General features: G+C 37.4%; 1 protein-coding gene across 5 annotated transcripts in view; it reads left to right on the top strand.

Annotated features, from left to right (window-relative positions):
- The window catches only part of ADGRL3 (adhesion G protein-coupled receptor L3), a 688,180-nt gene that overhangs the window by 223,462 nt on the left and 437,330 nt on the right, over positions 1-27,388 (top strand). For all 5 annotated transcript variants that reach the window (XM_070741950.1, XM_070741951.1, XM_070741955.1 and 2 more), the window contains exons 3-4: positions 3,562-3,696; positions 20,474-20,717. In XM_070741950.1, coding sequence (XP_070598051.1) covers positions 20,660-20,717 — 58 coding nt within the window. In that variant the 5' untranslated portion in view covers positions 3,562-3,696; positions 20,474-20,659. The remainder of the gene's footprint in view (positions 1-3,561; positions 3,697-20,473; positions 20,718-27,388) is intronic.

The raw sequence follows: 27,388 nt of genomic DNA, 5'->3' as shown, positions 1-27,388 counted from the left end.
ATCATTCTGAATTAAAAAGCATTCAAATAAGGATGCTGCGCCATACTTTCTCAAGCTTTTTAGTGTTAGTTAACCTCAACTACGGTACCTATTGTCTGATAAGGATGACAAAAATTATCAAGGGGTTCTTTTTTAACATTGTCAGTTCTGACCAAAAAGTGCAAATCAAATATCTATCTAATAATATCTTTGACCAGCCTTTGCAATAAAAAACAAAAATAGATTGATGCAACAATTCTTTATTGGAAAATGGAAAAAATGATAGGGCAATAAATCAACATACAGTATCTAATTAAATTATTGCACATAAGATAAGATATTTGGTCACCCGATATGTAAGATTAGTTTCACTTTAAAAAGTGGATTAGACAAGCTAAACAGTTAATAATAACTAAATAACTAACCAATAATGCACAAAGAGATAACAATGCAATATTAGGGGTATGAGTTTTACCTGACAGAAGGTCATTCTTTCAGGGAGAAAATATGGTCACTAAAGATATTTCTAACATGATAGCATATCATTGCAATCATTCTCAAGTCTGTCTATATATTATTACATTATCTTTTTGGTAGCATTGATAGCACAGGCCCCAGACTTCCCAGAACAGTTCCATTGTAGATTGTAGGAAACTGTAGGATGCAGTGATAGCAGAAATATTTTGCTGTTGTGACCATCTCTATAGAATAGGATTGACAAAAAATTACATCCATTGTACTGATTTTGAGTATTCTGTTGCTCGCACTATAGTGTTCTGCTGTTCCTCTTATTTCATTGCCTCTAGGTTTCTAGGAGATGAAATAAAATGAAATTCTGTTCATTTAAGGAGTCCACTTAGAAAATTCATGTCCACTGTCTGAACTAGCTCAATCGGGCACATAGCTTAATGCTTCAACAAAAAATTATTTTTAAAAATTACATTTTTAAAGAATTGCAGAGCATTTACAACCATGTACATTCATCAGCCTTTGTACATTGTTCTAATTGACCATACAATTTTGCAGAATAGAAACAGAAAATCAAAACTGTTACCTATATATGTCTTGCAATGATCTGGAAACCCTGATGAGGTGGCCTTGGCATGAATTATAGCCCCCCAAAGGCAACATCCAGGAAGATCTTCAAAACCAAACGTATGTGTCCTCAGGTAGCAGAAATATAGGGCAGCAGAATAAGGAGTCCGTTGACTCAGCCTCTAATCTGTCATATTTACTTTCTCCATAACATATCATATGAAATTACACACACACACATTTAGTGCTTGATAGATTATGCATATAAAATCTTGCTTAATAGTCAAACCAAACAGTACAATGAAGTAACTTTTATGGAAGCTTCTTAAATACATCCTAAAATTTGGTAAAATGGCTTATATTCTACTTTGTGTAGTCTCTATATATTCCTTCACTGTCCCTGGTGCTACAAATTCCACCTCTATAGGTTAAAATTCAGCATTAAAATCTAATGTCACATAACCAAAAAATAAACTTGCTGAATAAATCTTACACTCCTTTGATTCTCAATAAATGCCCATGTAACCCCTGAAAAGATTCCCTGGTAGTTTAAGAGATCTACCAGACATGATAGACTGCATCCTTTAAGTCTGAGCGGGAGAGAGAAAAACAAACATTGCAATTGAGATGCAGTATGTCATCTTAAAAGGATATGCTCAGTCTCTCCATTCTCAGTTGTTTCATTGAGATAGACATAGTTGGAGGTTTTTCAGAACCAGTATAGATCTAAAGGTACCATATTTTTCGGAGTATAAGACGCACCTTAGTTTTTGGGGAGGAAAATATCTGCTTACAAGATATTCATCTGAAGCTGACCAGACTAGCGTATTTAGTCTGGTCAGTTCAGCATATTATTTTATCCCCTGGTTAAGAGCTTTAAAAAAACTTTATTCTGAGACAGTAACAATGAAAGAGTTTGCAAGTCAGTAAGAACTGGGAACAGTTGCACCTGGAAAGAAACCTGGAAAGTTTCTGGGAACAGTTGCACCTGGAAAGAAACAGCCGGAGCAAGTAGAGCAATGGAAAAAACCCTGCAAAGACTTAGGGATTGGAAAACATTCTTCTTAGCAGAGAGTAACAATGAAAGAGCGTGCAAGCGGTAAGAGCTGGGAACATCATTAGCACCTGGAAAGAAATAGCCGGAGCAAGTAGAGCAATGGAAAAAGCCCTGCAAAGACTTAGGGATTGGAAAACATTCTTCTTAGCAGAGAGTAACAATGAAAGAGCGTGCAAGCGGTAAGAGCTGGGAACATCATTAGCACCTGGAAAGAAATAGCCGGAGCAAGTTAGAGTAATGGAAAAAGCCCTGCAAAGACTTAGGGCTTGGAAAACATTCTTCACAGAGAAAAACAATGAAAGAGCCTGCAAGATAAAATCTGGGAAGATCGTTAGCAGCTAGTTAGGGCTGGGGGGGAGAGCTGCATTCAGAGTATAAGACGCACCCTAATTATCAGCCTCTTTTAGGGAGGAAAAAGGTGCGTCTTGTACACCAAAAATACGGTAGTTCTCAACTTACACAATCACAATAAGAACTGGGAAATTCATAATTAAGCAGTGTGGTCATTAAGTGAGGTATCATGCGATTGCACGCCATTTTGCAACCATTTTCTTGTAGTTGTTAAGTGGGCCATATGGTGTTTAAGTAAGACATCACATGACTGAGAGTAGTAACGTTCCATGCTGCCTTCCCCAATGACTTTGCTTGTTGGCAGCTATCTGGGAAGGTTGCAAATAGAGATCATGTGATCTCTATTTGCAACATAGGGACATTGTGCTGGTTGTAGCACAATGTGCTACAGGGACATTGTGCTGGTTGTAATTCACTTTTTTCAATGCTGTCCTAACTTTGGAAAGTCTCTAAATCAGGAGTGTCAAACTTGCAGTGTCACATCATCGCACAACTCCCCCTCCCTTCACTAAACTGGGAGATGACATGGCCAGCACGTAATGCATCTGGCCCATGGGCTGCAAACTTGACACTCGTTCTCTAAGCGAATGGTCAAAAATCAAGGACTAATGGCTTTTGTAATGGCATTTGAATGAAAGAGGGAAAAATATGTCATTATGAGTTTTACCTCTGTCGTGAATTGCTGAAAAAAGTGGCGGCATCTAATCAGGGCAAAGGATGATTGTCTAGTTATTTCCCCTTTCTTTTGCAGAAGAAAAACATAACAAAGCCAAGCTATGTGTATGTTGCACCTAGTTATTATTTCAGAGTGTTCTCTAGTGGTGGGATTGAGAGATGGGGAATCTATATCTGAAAGGAAAACCATTGTTTGTATATGTAAGCCCTTAATTAGAACTACAATGGATTTCTATTAAAAACAATAGCAATGGTAGAGGCAAGCTTCCATATGGTTTCTATATAACATTTCTTGGCCTTCAAATACCCTAAATATGCATGCATGGAGTGAATTGGATATTTGGCCCAAATGTCTGCATAATTAACTGCTTCTGTTGAATTTTTTTGCTTCATGTTCTTCTAGAGATTTGTGGGTTTAAATTGGTAAGCAGAATACTAACCTTTCTTTTTATTGATTTGATTAGGAAATAGCTTACAGGTTGTCTAGATGTCTTCAAAAAGAGGAAAATCCAAAACTGTGAAGCAGCGTCCATCACGGCACAGCGGTGGTGGCAGCAACGCTATCTTCTCCTTCATCTACCGACGAAGAAGATGAAAGGGTAATGTTTTATTTGAAATGAATGAAATAAAACAAATGAATAAAAAATTCATTGTAGATATAAAAGAATGGCAATTTGGGGAGATATGCTTTTATATGCTGATTAATTGAAACCAGAATTAATAAATTAGAAAGCAGTAGCTCCCAATTAGTGGACAAGCAGTCACTTACTGAAATGCTATAACAAATTTACAGAAAGCTAATCAAATGTTACGAACCAAATTTAGATACAGTAATACCTCATGATACGAACTTAATTGGTGCAAGGAGGAGGTTCGTAAGACGAAAGGTTCGTAAGACGAAACATTGTTTCCCATAGGAAACAATGTAAAGTCAATTAATCCGTGCAACCAAAAAAACCCCCGTAAAAAAACGGCTTTCGGCGACTGCTGGGAAGCTGCGCGGCTGTTTTAAAAGGTGACAGCCGGCCTGGGGGGCTTCCCAGCACCCCCCCGAACCCGGGTTCGGGGTTCAGGGGGTGCTGGCAAGCCCCCCAGGCCGGCTGCGACCTTTTAAAACAGCCGCGCCGCTTCGCAGCTGTCTCCCGAAGCCGAACGCGGAAGTTCGGCTTTAGCATTCGGCTTCAGGAGACAGCTGCGAAGCGGTGCGGGTGTTTTAAAAGGTCGCAGCCGGCCTGGGGGGCTTGCCAGCACCCCCCCGAACCCGGGTTCGGGGTTCGGGGGGGGTGCTGGCAAGCCCCCCAGGCCGGCTGCGACCTTTTAAAACAGCCACGCCGCTTCAAAGCTGTCTCCTGAAGCCGAACGCTAAAGCCGAACTTCCATGTTCAGCTTCGGGAGACAGCTGGGAAGCGGCGCGGGTGTTTTAAAAGGTCGCAGCCGGCCTGGGGGGCTTCCCAGCAACCTCCCGAACCGAACCCGGGGTTCAGCAAAATTTTGCCTCTTCTTACGAACTTTGTTCGAGTTACGAACCGGCGTTCGGGAGGCTTCTGGGAAGCCCCGCCGCCCGGCTGTCACCTTTTAAAACAGCCGCGCGGCTTCCCAGCAGTCTCCGAATGCCGGTTCGTAACTCGAAAAAAGTTCGTAAGAAGAGGCAAAATTTTTCTGAACCCCGGGTTCGTATTACGAGTTGTTCGTAAGACGAGGGGTTCGTATCTTGAGGTACCACTGTACTTGGAAACACAATCATACAAAACCTACTATTCTGCTCAGCCCCTATTTCATAAGAGTATCAGTGATCTGCATTGAGTATATTCCTCTACATGAGTTACACTGGACAAACTCATAGGCTCAGTTTTCCATCTTCATTCAACCAATCTTGGTTCCTGAAGAGGTGCCACTTTATTATCAGATCTTATTTTAGGTAAGAAGGTTAATACTAGTTGCGTGAATCACAGAGATAGTGATGAAGAATTGGTGACCAACCTATAATTGCAATTCACTGAACAGACATCTATGAATCCACAAAACTGACCCTTCTACCTTGCTTGATCTCAGATGGTGATGAATAAAGAATCCTTCAAAAAGCTCAGAAGCATCAGGAGCTGGGTTTAGAAAGAGTCAAAATACTTTTTCTGACCACAGGAAGATGGTATGGCATTGTTCCTTCCATCTCAAAAACGTAACCAAAGAAAGAAATGCTCAGTATCATATTAAATGTTCTATGTGCTATTTGCTGCCAGAATAATGGGAAGGTTTTCAAAAGCCTGAAGCCATAAAACAATTTTTTTCTGGCTTTGATCCAGCTTCATTTCTTCATGAAATTTAAGAAGTATGTTGAAAAAAAATGCTCCGCTAAAGTAGTGTTCAATGTTTTTTTTTAATTAAATAGCTGGAGGAATCTCTAGGGAGAAGGAACATATTAACAGTTATCTGTATCAGAAAAAGTTGTTAAGATTTCTTTTAGGAGAGGCGTGGTTCACCCATTTTCTGAAGTTTCCTCCCATATCCTCTCTACTTTGGAACTGTAATAATTATTGCTCTTTTTTGTGGGTGATTCAAAATTATAATTGTTTTATTTTAAAATGGTGCTTTAAAAGGTTATTTTTGAAATCATGATTTTTTTAAAAGAAATAAATGTATGCTTTGAACATTGTCTTTTAATATGTTGCTTGTGTATGTATATGTGTGTGTGTATATACTGTATATGTGTGTGTATATATGTATATATACACACACATATACAGTATACATAGAAACATAGAAACATAGAAGTCTGACGGCAGAAAAAGACCTCCTGGTCCATCTAGTCTGCCCTTATACTATTTTCTGTATTTTATCTTAGGATGGATATATGTTTATCCCAGGCATGTTTAAATTCAGTTACTGTGGATTTATCTACCACGTCTGCTGGAAGTTTGTTCCAAGGATCTACTACTCTTTCAGTAAAATAATATTTTCTCATGTTGCTTTTGATCTTTTCCCCAACTAACTTCAGATTGTGTCCCCTTGTTCTTGTGTTCACTTTCCTATTAAAAACACTTCCCTCCTGAACCTTATTTAACCCTTTAATATATTTAAATGTTTCGATCATGTCCCCCCTTTTCCTTCTGTCCTCCAGACTATACAGATTGAGTTCATTAAGTCTTTCCTGATACGTTTTATGCTTAAGACCTTCCACCATTCTTGTAGCCCGTCTTTGGACCCGTTCAATTTTGTCAATATCTTTTTGTAGGTGAGGTCTCCAGAACTGAACACAGTATTCCAAATGTGGTCTCACCAGCATTCTATATAGCGGGATCATAATCTCCCTCTTCCTGCTTGTTATACCTCTAGCTATGCAGCCAAGCATCCTACTTGCTTTCCCTACCGCCTGACTGCACTGTTCACCCATTTTGAGACTGTCAGAAATCATTACCCCTAAATCCTTTTCTTTTGAAGTATTTGCTAACACAGAACTGTGTATTTTTGAAAGTATGACTTGGTACAGTAGGGATCTACAGGAAATATAACAATCTAGGGCTTTTTTGTTTTTCTAACTTTTACATAATAATACATTTTTGCAAGAAATACTTCTGTATAATAAAGAAGGAGAATGGCAATATTAACAACAATGGTTTGACCCAAACACACACACTATATTGGAGAGCTTTGAATCCTTATACAGAATGCCAAACTGAACTCTAACTTATGTTGACAGAACTAGAATAAAAATGTCACATTCTACTAACCCAAGAGGAAATAAATTTAAGGCTCCCAGCTGGCCATGTTCAAGAATCTAAGAGGTGAGAAAATAAATGAAGTCAAATATAATGTTAGTTTTCCCACCTCAGAAGAGTTTTGATAGGCAGAAGGTTTAGTGAGGTGATAAAGGTCATTCCGAGAATGCATCACTCTGCTTGACTCATCTTCTCAAACTCCATATATGGAACTACTGTTGTCTGCAATAGTATACAATTCCATGATTACCCTAGAGACAACAGAAGAGCCATTTACTTGCAAAATACTTTGTAAGGCTCTTTTGTAGGTTCCTAATTTAACAGTACTTCAAAGCAGATCCTTGTTTTAATTCCAAGAGCTATTCCAATGAGGTGATTCAATAGAAACTTTGCCAAATTGAGAGAAACTTTCACTTCATGAGAAGTAGAGGAAGAAATAATATTAAGAAAATTGGTTACTGTTTTACTTCCACTAACATAGAGGTGTCAAACCTGTGGCATCATGTGATGCATTGGGACTCCCCCCCCCCCTTCACTAAACAGGGCATGGGAGTGGCCAGCACATGATGCTTCCCACCTGCAGGGCCCCAGCTTGCCAGCCCTGCTCAACACAAATAGCTTATATGGACAATCCCAGAGGTGTGGAAGAAGCTGTAAGGTTTTTGCATTCAAACAGATGAATAAAAATGTTGTGACTTTCATGAGCTTCAGATTAATAATTTCAAAAGTTATGGACAGATCATAGTCTCAATTTGCTACTTGTTCTGAAAAATAAAGTTCATATATGAAAGATATAAAAGATCACCTCTCTTCTGGAAAGCCATTAAGACCTGGCTTTTCCGGCAGGCCTGGAATTAGGATTGACTGCAAGTATGTATGGTTTTTTAGGATATTGTTGTTGTTTTTATTGTATTGTTGATTTTATCACTGTATTTTTATTGCTGTTGTATTTATGATTATTGTTAGCTGCTCTGAGTCCTTTTTGGAGTGAGTGGCATATAAATACAAACAAACAAAAGCTTACCATGAGTGGATCAATACTTGATAAGGATTTTACTATTACAATATATTCCTTTCTATTCAGGTAAAGACAAAATTAGATAAAGTAATTCCCAGAATATGATAGATTTTAAATAGTGTTGGTTGAAGATTCTTTTAAAATTTGGCTGGCCATCCTTGATGCTTAGGACTTACCACGTTAAGTATCAGAAGACCTTGGTACCCAATTTATAAGTAAGAGTAGATGTTTTTGGTACTTTATATGGTAATTCTTCCATTATCCCTTATAGTGTGCTATATAAAATAATTGTGATAAAGTGTAACTTTAGATAAAGTTAAGACCCCCTCTGGGTTATGAGGCTCAGAGGGGCAGCCTCAGCCTGATCAGACAAATGACAGGTTGAGGTTGGGGTCAGCTGCAATGGGTTGGCCAGGAGGCTTCAGGAAGGACTGGAAGCAGTTGTCTCCATTAGTGACAAGGAGGAGATGAAGTCCAAACCTTCCCTGATCCAAGGACATGTAAGGCAGAGAGGAGACAGGAGCAATGTCGATGAGCTAGATTGCACATGAGGAGGCAACCTCACTTTTCAGGAAGGGCCACACCAGCACCACCTACTTAATCCTGCCCCAAGAACTTGAACACCAGTGGAGCAACATGGCCAATTCCATGCTTTATGTGTTTGTGCCATACATCCTGACCCATTTTACTTGTGGATAGTTTCCCTGGACTTCCTGTATGCCTGTTAGACTTGTTTTACCCAGTGACTTTTGCAGTACTGAGCTCCGAATCCAAACCTGTACAATGTGGGTACTTTCTGAGGACCTGTTTTTTGTGGGGTAGGGGTGAATAAACACCCCTTCAGAACTCTCACTCTGTGTGTGTGTGCATGTGCATGTGTGTGAGAGAGTGGGGGGAACAGGGCAGCACAACAATCAGCATGCAAGTTCAAGATTGAATCTGATTAAATATGAGCCAGGCAGAGTCATAAGATCCCTTCCTTGGTTAGAATGACATTGAAGAGAAGCTGGTGCTATTCATTAATCCCATCCATGAAGAGTCATAAAAAGAATCCTGTTAGATGATCAGAACAATGACCTGATCTTTATTAATTCTGGTAGCTCTCAAAAACATTAGCTATGAAAAGTTTCACAAATAAAATCTGTTTGGTTTGTACTGTACATTATTTGAATAATACTGTAACTTCAGTTAGTTAATAAAATATATTTGAGCCTGTTAAATAGTTTACCTCCAAGGAATTAGATAAGCTCTTGGATCTATCTGAACTTACCGTATGTTACTCATAAATGGAAGCCTTCCCCAAAACTAAATATAAAGACCCCCAAGACTCTGTGCCACCAGTGATCATCTCCTGAATAATGGTTATAACTTGTAGACAAGAGTTTATTCATATTGCTTTACAAAGAGGCAGTAGTGAAGCCATTGCTGCCAATTTTAAACATTTTTATATACGCAATGTGACCTGCCACTCCCAATTTTTAGGTCAAGCAGTTAAACCTTCAGCTTGACATGTACATATTCTGTGTGATATGCTAAAGCTCATAAAGCAACATTGTCCAGGATAATATTTCATTTTACTGTTTTAATTTAACTTATGATATTATTTCCATATTTCTATTATAGTAAAATTAAAATTATCAAAAGCTTGGGCTGTTATTTTCATCAATAGCTATATTGAATCTTTCTGTCTTTATCACCCTCTCTCTATCTCTTTTGGCTTATATCTCCCTCTGCTGATAAAGAGAAAATAGTGCAGTGTTTTGGTTGGGTTTTTTTTGGTGTGTTTGTGTGTGTGTGTGTGTGTGTGTAAGTGAGTGAGTGAGTGAGTGTGTGTGTGTTTTTTAATAGATGGAAGTAGAACTTGAAGAGGGACATTAGCAGAGTAAGGTTACATTTTTGTACTAGATTTAAAATGTCCATATTGCCATTTAATCTCATTCAAACATCAAGATGCAAAAAAAATATTGAACCAAGATCAAGATCCTTACACAAGAACCTCAAGATCCTTACACCCTGCATGCTGTGCCGTTTGCACTATTGAATTGAATTGATTATCTAAATTCTTTTCAACCTGGTTTATAAATCTGGATTTATGATGGAGGAAGTCTACTTGTTCTAATGGATGGTCTATATTGAGAGATGAGAGAGGAAGTGGGACTGTGATCCTGTTTACATTGTTAACATTTTTTGGGAGGTCTTGCCATAGTAAAGGTTCAAATTGCCATATTGCAATAATTCGTTTCATATCTCTACTAGCAGAAAATTGTGCTGGGAGTTTTTGGTGCATCCACAACTTCTGGGAAATACCCTGGAAAGTGTCCCCCATGTTGTTAAGTAGCTATGTGAAATAGTTGGGAAGGTTGTAATGAATGTGCTGATGATACTCAATGATGCTCATCTTTCCTGTGAGCTGCTGAGGTTGAATGCCCCTGACTATCTCCTGCATGTGGAAGAATGAACTGATTCTCCTAGAAAAAAAGAAAACACAAAGAGAAAGAAAGAGATCAAATTTGGAGGCCCTGATAATCACTTGCTACTATTATCTTTGCAGTGAACGTTGAATATGTGGTGAATCCCAAGATTTTTTTCAAAAACATATAAATAATTTATTTAGCAATACTGTATGTATTGATTTTCTTTGGAAATTTGTGTTCCTTATTTTTTTTCCCACCCTATATTTCTCTTTCTCCAAATAAATCCCATTTTTATATCTAGAAATTTGGGTCATAGGCTTAATATGAGAATTACCCAGTAACACGCCACCCTGCCAGAATCTAAAACCAATTTAGACTAAGGGAAAAGATTGGCTTAAAGTCACCCAAATGGCTTTATGCCGAAAGAATGACTAGAAATTGGATCTCCTCTCTCCGATGGTACTATTTAACATCTGTACCACAGTGGACCCATAAGTTACACCTATGGCAGAATTTATAAATAATGAAAAATAATTATCCTTTATTTGCTTCAGTTAAATCAATTAAAATTGCTCTGCTGAGCTCTTTATCTGACTTTTGAACTCACAATTTGAAGAATTCAGAGATCTAGAACAGGCTTAGGGAATGACAGCAAGCATAATCCAGGGACTAGAAATTCTGTCCTATGCAGAGAGAATAAAGGGGAAATGTTTGGCTTTGAGAAGTTAAGACAGCAGGAGAATATGATATCACTCTTCAAATGCCTGAAAAAAATATCACACAGAAGAAAGTCAAGGCCTCTTCTGACTGTACATAGACTTCAAGGTGTGGAATAATGGACTCCGGTTACAGACTAACAGATTCCAATTGAATTTGCGCGGGTGGGGGGGAACGGCAATAACTGTAAGAGCAATATGACAGATGGCTTCTTCTTCACTATCCAAGTAGAGTCAGTACAACTGTTTGCCCTTAATACTTATATTTACATACTTGCACTGAACAGAGATTTGGATTTGATGGCTGGAGTGGTCCCTTCCAGTGCTATGGTTCTATAAGTTGCAAGCATAAGGAAACCTTAACAACACCAATTCCTCCACCAACCCTCTCAAAACATGTGATCCATGAAGTTGCAGGAAAATAAAAATTCAGGCATGCATTTTCATTTTACAGAACCTGCTGATTGTGCTACTGAGAAGAGAAACAAATGAATGAGTTGGCTGGTTCCTAAATATAAATAAATGAATAAACAAATGGACAAAAAATACTGAAAACAGGCAGGTGTAGGCTCAATTTCCTATCATTATTCTAGTTTAATGGGAAAAAAAGGACTAGGGGATGACATGATTACCAGAGCTGGGCTGCTCCCGGGATGGGGGGGGGGGAATGCTGTTCTGGTAGCGGAAATGGGGCTGTGTGCACAACTCCAGCTCACCAGCGGTCTGGCACATGCACTTGGTGCAAGATTTGCTTCCTGTGCATGCACAAGAAGTAAATCTTGCACCGGATGCACACGACTGCGACCACCGCCCACCCGCTACCCGTCCAGAGGTGTACCAGTAAATAGAGGTAAGTGCAGCCCCTTGCTGATGATAGCAGTGTTCCAGTGTTCCAGTAATAGCAGTGACATGCTATCAGTGTTCCAATATCTAAGGCACCAATCTTTCATACCTCCGTGACTTCTAAATTCATAATTAAATGCCGCGGACCACTAATATGATCTGCCTAATGACTGTGTGGGCGTGGCTAGGTGAGCATGTGACTTGGTGAGCATGGCCAACTCAATGTCACTCATGTTGCTGGGTGCGTCACTGGCCTCTACTTGCCTCTCTCATCCCAACCACTCCTCTCCTGCATGTCCGAGCTCCTTAGAGCCCCAATAGGAAGCCCTTGTTGGAGCTAAGCAGCCACCAAGAGAAATAGTTGGCAAAACAGCTGACTCAGTTCCCAATTGCATCTGACCGAGGAGGCTTAGCAGAAGCACCTCACTGAGGACTACGAGTATAGGCTTTCGAAGAAGAGGGAAGACCTGAGGGAGTGCAAGGCCAGGTATCAGTGCCTGGAAGTCACTGGGCTGAGATGGTCAGCCAGCTCCAGGCCATGATGCAGTCCCTCCAGCTCTTCATCGTCAGTGGGGGCATAGTTTAAGGACCCCTGATTAATGCAATATAAAAATGCAAATAATTTTTCTGCGGACCACCAAAATTTGGTGACTGCTGATCTAAGGGGCTGTGATAAAGAAAGAGTCAACCTATTCTCCAAAGCACCTGAAGGCAGGACAAGAAGCAATGGATGAAAACTGATCGAGGAAAAAAGCAGCCTAGAACTAAAGAGAAATTTCCTGGCAGAACAATTAATCAGTGGTACAATTTGCCACCAGAATTTGTGGATGCTTCAACATTGGAAGTTTTTAAGATGAGATTAGACAACCTTTTTCTGCCTAAGCAGGTTCCTGCCTGAGCAGTGATCTGGACTAGAAGACCTCGAAGGTCCATTCCAACTCTATTATTCAGTTATCCCAAATATACAATATATATATATATATACAAATATGTACAAAAATGTATATGCATCTCTTTCCTTGCCAAAAAAACTGCCAGGACTTGGCCAGCAGTCACTAGAAGTCAACAATGATTTGAAGGCAAATCCATAACACCAACAACTTTTATCAAAAAAGGAGAACCACTCTACCTTTCTTTAGTGAAACACCCATGATGAAGATTTTAAAAAAAACCTTTTCACTATGTGAACTTTTGTGCAATACATTTTATTGTTTCTTCACCTCTCATCCTTGTCTGGAGAAGGAGGAGAAGGGAGTATTACTTGTATTAACTGAATGCTGCTTCTCTGCCTTTTGTCTAAAATCAAGGGTAACTGAAATAAATACACATACTGTACTTCTGGGAGTTAACTCCACTGAATACATTGAGACTTTTTTTGAGTAAACCAAACAGTTTACTCAGTCTTTGCAATCATGACGAGCCTTATTCAAATCCAGGATTATACTGAAAGAGTGAAGGCTTGGCAATTATTCTTGAAAAGGAAATTTAGAAGGTAGTAGCAGTTATTTAAATATGATAATTCTCTGTCTTGTCACTACTTTTTATCTTAATGCTTTTTCTAAAGCTTTGAAATTGCTGCCTTCGGATAGAGCATATAGAAGAATAACATATAAGGTCTTCTCCAAATAATACTCATTGGATTTGCAGGATGAAAGCAGCAAATGAAAAGTGCATCTCCCTATGCCTTAACACACACCTGCTCATCAAAAAAATATACCAATGTATATTTGATATATAATTGATATATATAATTGTTCTTCTGTAAAGAGATGAGGAATATTAATTTATGGAATGTTACTTCTTTTTTCCATTCCATTATTCTTACTTAAGCTTTTAATTCTGCAGTTCACCATCATCTCCTCTGTTAAGAAAAGCAAATGCTATTTTTAGAGAGAGAGAGAGACTGTCAGTGGGGTATATTTTTGGAATTTCTGTCTAATAACTCAATCCTTGTGGAGTAAACATTAAAAATCATGGCATTTACGTCTGAGAAAACAGATTTGCATTACATATAGGTCTTGAAAAATATATTGGATTAAAGATAAAGATTTATCATGGATACTCACACAGATATCATATATTCATTCAACAAAGAAAAAATGTTGACATCTTTGTTAAGATTAATGAGCAATGTGTTGGATATTCAAACTTCCCTAGCGATGCAAAACAATTTCTAAACAGGAATGAAAGGAACTGAATTAAATACTTTTGAAAACTTGTGGATTGTATAGATCCAAATATTTAATATGCACACTACAAGGGACAAATTTAAGTCTGCGAATGCAAGTCTTGGAAAAGTACCTATTGCCTGAAGCAAACAACTTGCCAATCTGTCACTCAGTTTTCATAAGTGGCTATTGTAAAGTACTTCATTAGCAAGTATGCTGGTGTTAATTAGGCAAATAGGTGGGAATGAGTTTCATTTATAAATGTGTTATTGATTTCTGCCCTGTTTTTTATCAGGTGCTCTCAGGCAAATGCAGCAGACTCTCTTGGTAACTTAGAGTGGGATGGCGAGGGCGGGAGATGGAGAGAAACAAAAGGAAAAAAATACTCCTGAGCAATAGCAAAGGGTATTTTTGTATTTGCTTAACCAACCTTGTAATTTGCATTCAGATTGCCATTTTATGATGCCTTTTCTTTTATATTTAGGAGGTAATGCTGACTCCTTAGTTGTTTTGAAATCTGAACTCTACACATCTGTTTTTTGCTTATTTCTTGAAAGGGTTTCATTTTCCTGTTTAAAAATATTTCTGCAGTAAACATATGCTATGCTCATAATGACCCTCCAATAAAATATGTCTATAACTCAATGTATAATTATTAGGAGTAAAGTAATTGAATTTGGTTGGAATTACTTCTGAATAAACTGCATAGGAGTGAACAATTGATACAGAAATAATTATTTTTGAATCATTACTTCCAGTGTGATAATGGTTATTCACCATTACAATAAACATAGTCATCATACTTATTTTGATACTGCTGTGGATTCTTTTCCTTCAAATGTCACATAAACTCAAATTATATCATGTATAATTAAAGAACTTTAGTTCACATAATAGTGTTGTTATTTTTTCTGACTTTATGAATACTGTACATCTACTCATGGATTTTTATTCTATTCTTTATAATATAATGTGTGAAGTCCTCAAATACTATATACCATGGTTGGTTGAATAAACTATGGCTTAACACATGAATTTAGACATTCCATTGCCCTATATCAATTTTTGATTTTCTTTTCTGGCACCAGTTCTATATGCAGATGATAGTGTAGGTGTACAGCCACACAGAGATAATATTCCTAAATACATGTACTGCTACGTATCTGTCAATCTCTACATATTGGAAGTACAGTTGACCAGCCTGCTTGATTTTGGGCATGATGTGTCCCAATCAATGAAGGGCTACCAAAATTTTTACTACCACACTGTGGGCGTGGCTTATGCAGGACAGCCTGCATTTTCTTTCAATATCTTTCAGCGCAAATTGGGTGCTCTGGGGTATAGCTTCATTTTTGCTACCCCACTGCATTCCCCCTCCCCCCTCCGTCCAGGCAGTTGCCCACCTCTGGTCCCAATCAAAAATTACTGCTGTTGCTCAGGATACTTCCCTGTGGAAGGGGAAAATACAGTGCTGAGAGAAAAATAACTACATCTCCTTTCCCATTTCAAGTCCAACCCTCTTGTTTGCATGAGATCCAGTTACCCAATGCAGTCAATTAGTGGTGGTATGGCAGTGAGCACAAGAGATTTTAATTGATATCAGCGGAGCAAAGTCAGAAGAATACTCAAAAGAGTAGCATGGAGCTTAAGTAGAGGACTGAAACTCTCAGGCATTTGAAAGGACTGTAATTAGTATTTTAAAGTAAGAGATTGTACAGGGAAAACGAGGAGAAGATCAAAGATGTTTAATGTAGACCTTGGAGAGAAAGAAGTGAAAGTTGACCAAAATAAAGGTATAATTGTAAATGAAGATAGAAGGAGAAGAAGGAGAAGAGAAGGAGGAGGAGGAATCTGAAATTAAATGCTTATATACTATTATAGTTTTTTCTTTCTTTTTCTTTTTTAAGTATTTATAATAGTATAGTAGACATTTTGGCACTAAATTAAAAAATGTATACTTTTTTCATATTACAAAAATGTGACTTTTTCCCAACCCTGGGAAGAAGGCAATAGCAAATCACTTCTGAAAAACTTTACCAAGATTACTTTCAATTAATCTTATTGCCAGATAAGTGTGTAGATGCTTTCAGACTTTACAAGGGTTTGATTAACTTATGAATAAGTGGATAAATCAGTGGGCTCCATTATTTTTGATGTCTCCTTTTCAGTTTTTGCACTTCAACTGTTTTTCAATACCAGTGTGATCTGCCTATACACAAGATACTGTATATTATCCCTAGAATGAAAGCATGGGTTTATAATTACTTCAAAGGATGGTTTACTATCACTTCGCTATGGATTATAACAGTTGAGTTTTAACAGTAAAATAAAAAGGATAAAGAGAGTAGATAGGCTTAACTTCAAGAATTATTAAAACTACATTGGCTAAAAAACTTGGAGACAACTAAAATGACTTTTTTGGAAAGTTACATAAGATAAAATGTACAGGACTAAAATAAAATCTACTGTATATTGGGAAAGGCTGGTTGGGAGGTGTTGTGGTTAGCTCTGGCCCTGCTCCTGCCCCAAGGAATGTGGAGGTGGATGTGGGGGAGACATCCACATGCCGCAGGCCTGTTTTGCTCCCAGGAAGCGTGAGTGACAGGGAAGAGGGGAGTTTGGCAGGGAAGAGGGGAGTTTGGCAGACAACCCAGGAGGAAATCAGTCATCTGTATCATCCCTGGATTCTGAACAAGAATTAATGACTCATCCATGCATGCGTAGAGTGATGCATAGGAGACAACAACTGAAGGATTATTACAAGAGAAAATGAGGCAACCTGTGGTTGGGTGGGGCTGCTGTCAAAGTGCAGCCTGGTGTTTTAGCCTCATGACAGTTTATCTGATTCATTGGTTTCGTCAAGATCATGGTTTTTGCTGTTCAGGATTGTGTGTGTGGACTCTCTGGACTTTAGAATTGGACTTTCATTCCAAAGTGAAGTTTACTATAGGGTTAGTTTACAAAATGAACTATATCATAGTGGAAAATTGCAAAAAGATAGATTTTTTAAATTATTATCTTTAAGTACAGAGGAAGGATTGGTTGAATGCAATAATGTGAATATATACAACAATGCAGATTTCCCCGTTGTTGTTTTTTTATGTAATGTTTTTAAAGTTTTTCCAAATGTGATGGGACAGGAAGATGAATTAATCTTTTTCTATTGCTTGTTGCTTATTCTTGGCAAATGTTGAAGTGTCCCTTGTAAGAAGCATACCAAATTATAAAACAATTGGTAAATTAGTTTTATAGCTTTATGATAGAAGTCAATTACATTTCCTAAGAAATTACATTTCTTAAGAAATACACAAGAAATACTGACATTTTAGGATGATTCCCAAAAGCCTAAAGCAGATTCAGCAACTATTTTAACATTTTAAATAGTTCCCCAAATTTCCCAGTGGCTCCAAACATTTTAATTTTCTTATTGTAAGCATATGATTTTCCCCAGATATTATGAATAAAAAGCTGATAATTACACAGGAACATTGCTAACTATGAACATCATTATATTGCCATGATTAATATAATACATTTTGGTGCACCACCCATTTATTTCTTTATTTGAGTTATTTAAAAAATTATAGCTTCCTTTCTGATTTTTCTTCTCAGGAAATTTGGATGTAAAGTCATCAAATAACATTTCTCTCAGAAGATCCCATTATGTAAAGAGATCAGATAATAGATGAGAGTCTTGGCTGCAGTGTTGGAGACTATAATTTATTTTTAATCAAGGATAGTGTGCAGACAGTTCTTTCTCTTTCATAGTTTAAAATGGACCAAATTAGAAAAAGGTGAAAAGCTATTCCAACATTTGGAAAAACTTTAATCAGTTCCTTATTGTAAATCGTCTTCCTATTATATATGGTCTTAGAACTACCCCATTGATCTGCATCATATTTAGGGAGAGAATGAAAAGTTTCCAATCTGATGAAAGAGAAATGTGAAGCTCTGGATTAGTGATGTTGGATTAACATTTCTTTCTTATAAAATCCTGAGTTTGGGAAACTTAGGCCAGCCATACCGGGAAAACAAGAGCCTCGGTGGGGCAGTGGTTAGAATGCAGTAGTGCAAGCTACTTTTGCTGTTCAGTTTGGCAGATCGAATCTCAGTAGTCTCAAGGTTGACTCAGCCTTCCATCCTTCCAAGGTCGGTAAAATGAGGACCAGATTGTTGGGGGCAATATGTTTACTCTCTGTAAACCACTTAGAGAGGGCTGTAAAGCACTATGAAGTGGTTTATAAGTCTAAATGCTAAATGCTATTATTAAAACAGATAATTTCACAATTTAAAGTTTTCCTAATCTAATGTTATACATTTCCACCCTGAACATGTCTCTTCTATAGCCTGCAGTGATATTTTCTATCTGGGAAAATTGATTTGTATCTTTGCCGTTGATCTTTTATCTGAATATAAGATTCCCACATGGGGAATAATTTTCTTTGCTTTTTTGACATTTTTTTCAAAGCTGTTACAGATATTATGAACAAAAATGACAAGAGAAGAAAGCAATTCTTTTCTTGACATAACATCAAGGCCTAGTTTTTGTAGGATTTATTTTGCTGTCACAGCCAAATTTGTGTAGGACTTTATGCCAGAATAGTGTCATAATAGTAATTTCAAATGTTTCAGAGCTATTTTTTTAAAAAAAAACAAAGTGTCTACTTCTAACTACACAAGTTCTCTTTCTTTTGGAATCTTTTACAACCTTCATTGAGGATTTCAAAGTCAAAAGAGAAGGCAAATACTTGTCTACCACCTTTTCAGCCAAGCCATCTTGTTTATGACACTTTTTTGAAAGTGATTTGTAGGGTATTTTTTTAAAAAATCAACTACCAAGGGTTGAATGTAGATCTGCATTACAGTTCACTGTGCAAAGGTGCTGAATAAAAAGTAAATAAAGGTTTAGATTGAGAGACAATTTGTTGTAGTGGTTAAGGCAATAGTCTAGAAACCTTGGCACATGGTTCTTATCATTCCTTAGGTACAAAGCTAGATGGGTGACCTTTGGCCAGTCCCTCTCTTCTTACCTAGGAAGCAGGTAAGGACAAACAACTCCCAAGAATGCTGTCACCAGGGGCCAGGACTGACTTGATTGGTTATCCATGCTGTGTTTTGTTGCTTTTGATAATGTTGTTGTTATTTTATAGCCCATTCACTTATCATGTCTGTCCTTTGAAATTAGTGAAATCAAATACACATTATTAAAGAATGCTGGTGATAATTTTGCACAGGTTTATTCTGGTGTGCTTGTCAATTATCAAAAGCCACCACCACCACACCTTTATGTCTTTATTGAGGCAGTATTGAAAAATGATTCATCAGTGTTCTATATAAAAATGATGGGTATAAAGTCAGGATTTGAAAAAAAACCACTGCACTTTTCAAATTTTATGAACATTGGTACCCCCACAAGGAAAGCAAATAACAAACATGCATTATGGACCAAATTGCCCTATACAAACTTGAGCATGAAGTTATGATGAAAGTACAAAATGGCACAGACCTCATGACATGGCATATATTCTAACAATTCAACATTACTGAATTTCAACACCTGTAGAATCAGGCAGCAGCATAACAAAATTGACAAAAGTGAAGGGTCTGAATATGCTATATGTTGTAAGCCGCCCCGAGTACTCGGAGAGGGGTGGCATATAAATCCAATAACTTAACTTAACTTTCTGAATGCGCTGAACATAAGGGTGGAACATTGCAACGCTCACTTGATTTTTCTGATGAAGTTATCCTGCTGTCTGGATTTATAATAGTTGAATTAAAAAAAGAACCTAAAATAAATGTGTACTTATTTGACCAATTATTGCAACTGCCTGAGAGACAATGAAATAGATAGTGCAGAATAAAAAAGATAGTAACAAAAGTACTGCAGAATAAAGAAGATAGTAACAAAAGAATCCAGAAGGAGTTGGGCGGCTTATAAATTTAATTAATTTAATTTAATTTAATCTGATGACTGTTTGAAAATTGACATTTAATATTGGTCCATACTGACACAGTTTTGAAATGACTAAAGATCCCCCTAAGACTTACCTTCTTAGGATAACATATTGATAGCTGCTAAGAATATGAATTTATCTCAAGATATTTTAATATAATCACTTCAGAAAGTGATTTACATATACCTAAATTAATTACTCCCTCACCTTATTCCCAACTACTTATTCTCTCTCATTCCTGGCTGTTCTCAAATCTCTTTTAGCCAAAGAGCTATGGTAATTCCAACAAATCACATGTATTTAAACCCATAGTATCAAGATTCTCTGGAACATACAGTGTATTCATATATATGATGAAACCAGCACAATACTGCTTGACCTTGGCATATTTCTTATTTTGATTATCGAAACAAAATAGTGACAAAATGTCTAAATATGCTCTTGACTTCTTGATAACTGTTTTAAATCAAATGTTACAGTGCATATGTTAAACTGAATAGCAACAGTTACTTTTTAAATTAATTGTAACTTTTATTTTTATTTCTAGGTTTTGAGTTTTGGACATTTCTCGAAGGTGTTGGTTTTAGAGCTAGTTTATTCTGTTCTACGCCCGCTACACTGAATTGCGATAAAGTGAATATCCCTGAGAGGATTACCATCAGAGAGAAATCTTTATATATTTCTTCTGAAAAACTTCCACTGTTGAAGTAACCTCATATTTTGGGCCACAGTCATGTGGTCATCACAGTTGCTGCTGTCCTTCACAATTCTCTTGGTATCTACAGTCCATGGTAAGTACATAAAATAATGTTGGTTTTAATGATATGTAATGTTTTCTGGGACTGAAGATTTCCAGCACCTTCCAATTTGCAACTAGTGGAAAAGAGTTTGCTACCATTTTATTTTAAATAATGTGGGAAATAAAAACACATTTCTTAAAAATAAAGGGGGGGGGACGTTTTCAGATAATTTTCTTTAATTTTATTAGTCATATCTTTCTAACCTATTATTCTGTTAACCTAATCTAGGTATTGCTTGTATAGGTATACTATATTGCAAGTGTTTTTTTCCGAAGAAGGGAAAAATGCATGTCCAGAAGTAAAGCATTATGGAGGATTTTTTTTATTTCTACTAAGAAAGAGCTTGAGGAACAACGGATGTTTATGCAATGTTAATTGTGATCAGAACAGATTTAGTAACTTAAAGCAAGGAATACCCAAAGCTGTCAATCCTGCTCTTTGAGGAGATTGATATTCTTTTTGAAATTGGCAGGATACTTATCTGTGAATACATTTTTCTACTGAATATTTACTGTGCTTATGTTGTGCTTAAATCTTGCTTTATTTCCCAGGGAAACTGAATACCATTAGGATTATATCAATTGTACTCACTAGTAAAGTAGAGGCAAGGGAATTAATAATATATGAATTTAAAACTTACCGTATTTATTTATGAATTTGGAATGTATTTAAAACTACAGCAAATGTGGATTTAATTCAATCTTACTTTGTCCTTGTTTTCCTTGAGAAGAGTTATAAATGTTAAAAATGGTGAGCCAGAAACGGGCAGGCTAGGAAGAACTGTTATATAAAGTTTGAGCAAATATCTCTGGTGTTCAAGGCCATGATAATGGAAAAGTAGCCATTGCCTTGAAAGTTAGGAGGGAAAGGTGTAAAATTTTAGCCTTGGAGAAAACGTATGTACAGTGATCCCTCGATTATCGCGAGGGTTCCGTTCCAAGACCCCTCGCGATAATCGATTTTTCACGATGTAGAATTGCGGAAGTAAAAACACCATCTGCGCATGCGCGCCCCTTTTTCATGGCCGCGCATGCGCAGAGGTGGAGTTTGCATGGGCGGCGGTGAAGACCCAGGGAAGGTTCCTTCGGCCGCCCAGCAGCTGATCTGCTCGGCAGCGCAGCAGCAGCGAGCAGACGAAGATCGGGGTTTCCCAGCCGCCCACGCAAAGGGGAAACCCCGATTCGGCTCCTCGCTGCTGCCGCGCTGCCGAACAGATCAGCTGCTGGGCGGCCGAAGGAACCTTCCCTGGGTCTTCCTCGCTGATGCCCCCGCTCGCCCGCCCGCCTGCCGCCCGCCAGCAAGAGGGGGAGAGATAGAGAAAGAGAGAGAAGGAAAGAAAGAGATGAGAGAGGGAGGAAGAGAGTGTGAGAGAGGAAGAAGCAAGATAGAGAAAGAGAGAGAGAAAGAAAGGTGAGAAAGGAAGGAAGAGAGTGACGTCATCGGGTGGGAAAAATCGCGATATAGCGTTTCGCGAAGAACGAGATCGTGAAAATCGAGGGATCACTGTACAGAGGTTTCTGTGTTTGGATATTTTGTGCGTATATGGTTATATTTTATCTGCAGTAAATCTGATTGTGCCACATCTGTGAGTTTCATGGTGTCTGGAAAGACCAAATTTATTGCCATGCTTGGCATGAAGCCTGAAAGCAAAACTTTACTACCTATATTCTCAGGGTTACAAAAGAGCCTCTGCCTTGAATCAATTTGTGACACAGATCAGTTTACTCCAAGATAAACCAGGTAACTACTATAATGGGATGGGATGGGATGGGACGGGACGGGATGGAATGGAATGGAATAGAATAGAATAACAGAGTTGGAAGGGACCTTGAAGGTCTTCTAGTCTAACCCCCTGCTTAGGCAGGAAACCCTACACCACTTTAAAGAAATGGTTAGCCAACATCTTCTTAGATGTTGTTTTGTTCTACTAGGTAGAACAAAATCGATCATAAAGTTCCATAGCAATCTTGACCCAAAGTCTGGCAGTCATTGCTAGAGCAGCTGCAGCAGCCACAAACCTTCATTACTGAGTAACTGCCTTATTGCCTGAGGATTAATATTAATGATCTAGTCAAGCAAATGACCACCAACTGTGAAATCCTTCACTTCCAATAAGGTAAACACACAGTGCAATATTACTGACTTTCAGCGGTTAGTCTAGGATGTTGCCTGGCATTTAAAAGAGGCTTCACTTACCAGCTTAAACGGGAACCATCAGATGTAATAATGAGGAAACCCACTAAGCAGATATCCTCAATTTCTGATATCTTTTATGTGAGAATGTAGGAAGAGGACAGAACAAAAATGATTTCCTTTCCTTCCTTCTTCTGCTCTGCCAGTTTCTTACTGTAGGTCTTCCATTGGTACCCAGACTTGATTTAATGGAGACTGTTTGGATATCAATGGAGGCACTCTAAACATTCCATATCTGGGTTGTCAGAAAAAGTGTTATTCAAACAATGAGTCTTAACTTCAAGGAGCACACAGAAATCAAGTGCATCCTAGACATGTGGAACTATAGTCATATACTGTATTTAGGCATTTATGTTACTCTTCAAACTCAGGCAGAAATACAGTTGAAAATTCTAAACAGACTCTGGCACGGCATACAACTGAATTAGCATGTAACCCAAAATATTTTTTACCCTATGTCCTGTCTTCCATCTCTGTTCTGCTCCTGGAAAATGTTGGGAGAATTTTCTGAGACACAGTCCATCTCATGAAACTACTGGAGTCAGAAGGGAGACTTTTTCCTTATCTCAACAGATCTGTACTCAGCAACACTAGGACCATTATGTTGTGATGGAATGTGCACTTGCAGGAGCAATGGGAGAGATTTTTGTCAATACAGAACCTTTCCAAAAAGTGGTCCACATTAAGAGGCTGCACAGTCTGTAGATGGATGGGTGGGGAGAAGAGGTTCAGAGTAGCCACATACACCCCTAGATTTTCTCAGGGTATATCTGGTAGGTAAGAAGATTACAGCTTCAGTTTGGCAAGATTCTGTTCATTAGGTGTAAGCAAACAAAGGATTCGACTCAACTAGATTTTGCTATCTTGTCCCTGGGCTTGGGTATGGCAGTTGTTTAGGCTTAATTCCATCAAACAAGGATAATGGGAGTTATATGTTGGAATGAAAGTTGGAGTAAGTTTTGTCATATTAAGTTGAATAATATAAGAAATTATTAGGGATGGTTTTCTTTTACTGAACTGTCATCTTTCAGAGAATTTTCCATCTAGTTTGTCACAGGGTGCCAGCATTTGCCTGAAATGCTATAGTGTTTCCTGCCTAAGCAGGGGGTTGGACTAGACGTCCTCCAAGGTTCCTCCCAACTCTGTTATTTTATTATTCTAACCAAGGATAAAACTCACAGACTTAAATGATCCCTTCCAACATGATTCTGTAGAGAAAAGAAGAAAGGAATATTGGGGATAAAAGGTTGCTCACAACTTCATTCAGTAAGTTTTCTGTTATCTTTCATTCTTTGGCCATTGCTGACAGCTAGTTCTCTGAAAATAAGTCTGCTCATATGACATACACAACTAGGTCAAGGGGGTTTTCCACCCAGCTGAGTCAAGGATTTTACCTATAACCTGACAGTTAATCCCAGGTAGCTGATTAGAGCTAAATTAAATCTCCTCGGGGCTTTTTTGTTGTTGTCTCTGATACATTTTACAGTATTAGTTTTTGTCATTCAATGTCTCATGTCATGAGCATTTGCTTTCTGAGTTTCATACATCCATATAATATTCTAAATAACATTTCTTATTTTTCAACAAAATTACAATCCATTCATTTTCAGTACCTCTCACATTCCTTTTCCTCTTAATATCTGTCTTTAGTATTTTTTCACCTCTTATGTTTTTTCTCCCTATTTTAATTCCAACAAACAAAGATGTGGTCATTTCCCAAGTTATATATTCCTAATATTAATATCTTTTATTTCACTTAGTTCCTGAACATTAATTTAAAAACTTATCATTTAATTCTCCTCTTTTCCAAATCATTATTTTCCCTTACTAAATATATATTAACTTACTTATTTCAATCTTTATATTTTCTTCTATTTTTCCATCTTTATCTTTTCCATTTTATAACTTCATTTCATGTTATTCATACATATATTTTATCCTTTTTTTGTAGGGTAAGATTTTTTTATTTTTCCTCCATACAAACTTTTTTCCATACATTTCAAAATATTTTATCCTTTTTACAATAAACAATTTATTTGTAATTATATAATACAACTAGTACACATATACATGAACACTAATTACTATCTCTTTTATTATTATTATTATTATTATTATTATTATTATTAATTAGATTTGTATGCTGCCCCTCTCCGTAGACTCCGTAGACTTATCCCAACACATATAAATTCATTTCTACATCTTATTTAAAAATTACATATTTTCAATCTTAATATTTTCAAATATCAAACTTATTAAAATGCATTGTATATTTAAATGTTTATGCTTTTCTATTTTGCAATAAACAATTTTATCATACTTATGTAATACTGAATTAACGAAACATCATCTATCAGCAAACCTATATTAAAAAATATCATTTTTCTTTTCCCCCATACAAAACATATGTAAAAGTTACATATTTCCAATCTTCATCTTTTTTATTATCAAGCTTATACTCAGAGATATTACTACCTATTTCTTTTTCCTTTATCCCTACTTTTTTACCCTGCTCCAAAGTTCTAATCCTCTTTTCTTTTTCTTTTTTGCTTGCCTCCACCATATTTCTTTTAGCTCTCTCTTTTCTATCTTAAACTCCTTTTTTAAAAACTATGGTCTCTCTTTCTCTCTTCTCTTTCTCCCTTTTTGTTGTCTAATATTGCTTCATTTTTTTCCTAGTTTTTTTCTTTCTTTCCCCTTCTAATTTTCTTTTCCTTCTTTATCTTTCCCACACCAGAAATCTTCCCCTTCTTCTTCACTGCCTTTTTCACTCTCTGTATATCAATCATCTCTATATGCTGTATTTTCTTTCTTCTTGCTTATTTCTTGGTTCTTGTGTTTCTTTCACTTTTCCAAAGTTCTGCATCTTTTCCTCATTTGTATGAAATGTATTTGTTATTTTTTGCATTATATTTTCCAGTTTCTATACGGTCCATGACTTGAGATATTTCTTTCGTTCCCAAGCACTGCTTTTTTTTTTTACAAAAGTCTTAGTGTCCTGGGGTATGCTTTCCACATCTTTGTGGTATCATTTATACCATCTTCTTGGTATCATTTTTGTCACAAAGTTTAATCCACATTATTTATCCAACAAAAAGGACAAATCCAAGAGTCACACCCTCTCTTTTTTCTCCCAAATGGCACTCCTGCTTCAAACTTCTCTTCTTTGTTCTATGCTCTCAATTCATTGCTTTACATTTATGTATTCAATATGATAGTCAATTTATATTAGCTGCAGTTCAAATATCAGTGTTTTTTTCCTTTAAGATAAGGTATTCAAAGCCACATCTTCTTTAAATCTTCCAAAAAAACCTTTCCAAACATTTTTTACCCATAGTTTCAATATACTTGACCCGCCGCTAATCCTTAGCTTCCTTATTTTTCCTCCTCATTCCTCCCCACTTGGGGATTGTTTTAAAAAACAAACAAGCTTTTTTGTCACAAATCACAAATCACAAAAATCACTCACTTTTCCTCTTGCTCAAACTTGTTGATTCTGGTTCTTCTTCAACTTTGTGGCAGCCATGTTTGCTGCCACAGCTTCTCACCATCAGCTAGGGGCTGACAGCTCAAGGAGGGGAGAGTGTGGCTTCACTCTACCCTCGTGGGGGTCCCGCTTTGCTTTACCCCCTCTATGGGGGGCTTAGGTCCAAATACAGACACTCAGGCATGAAGTGTTTGGAGCGAGCTACAGAGGTCATGTTCCAGCTTCCGATCTTACTGAAGGAGGAACCGGAAGTCCAAATCTCCTTCAATAATGTGTCATACAAATATGGCTGAGCGGTTTAATAAAGTGTTAACATTTGTTAGTTCTAGATAAGGCAGAACTCTAAGGTGCTCGGTCATTTTTTCACTTGGTATCCACTGAATGCAGATTGAAAAGGGGCCAGGAGGGGGTATGTATGCTGCCAACCAACTTCATCCACAGTGCTGCTAATCCCAATCCAGTTGCCACAAGTTATTGGACTGCTGTTATCTTTCTTCATTTGCTGTCACCCCAAATGTCAAGATTTGGCAGCTGTTCAGCTTCCATTGTGATGGCTGGGACAACTTTGCTCCCTTGTAATTAAAAGTTACCAATGGCTAGAGCTAAGGGAAATGTTGACTCAGTCACTTCATGTTATTCTAATCAAGTCACAGACTTGCAGCACAGTTTCTTCAGGGGAAAAGAACGTCTAAACTGGATGGCCTAAAGCAAAAATGTTGGTTAATTCACTGTGTCAGTACCAGTATATTTCAACCATCACTTTAGAATGGATAAGTGGCCATCATTTGAACATGGGTAGAGTGCACTATGTGTAGCTTTTGGGGTTTTATAATGTGTATTAGTCATTTTTCATTGACTTTAATTCCTGTATTTTACTTGTCTGCTCTGAAAAATGTGTTAACCATAAAACGAGGAAGTGGAAGAATGGTTTTCCCCTTTTCAGAAAATGACTTAGTAATTTTAAAGGGGAAAAAGTATTATG

This window comes from Erythrolamprus reginae, chromosome 2 (genome assembly GCF_031021105.1).
Source record: "Erythrolamprus reginae isolate rEryReg1 chromosome 2, rEryReg1.hap1, whole genome shotgun sequence".
In the NCBI taxonomy this organism is placed as follows: Eukaryota; Metazoa; Chordata; class Lepidosauria; order Squamata; family Dipsadidae; genus Erythrolamprus; species Erythrolamprus reginae.
The sequence above is the reverse complement of the archived record's forward strand: the minus strand, read 5'-3'. Positions and strand labels throughout refer to the sequence as shown.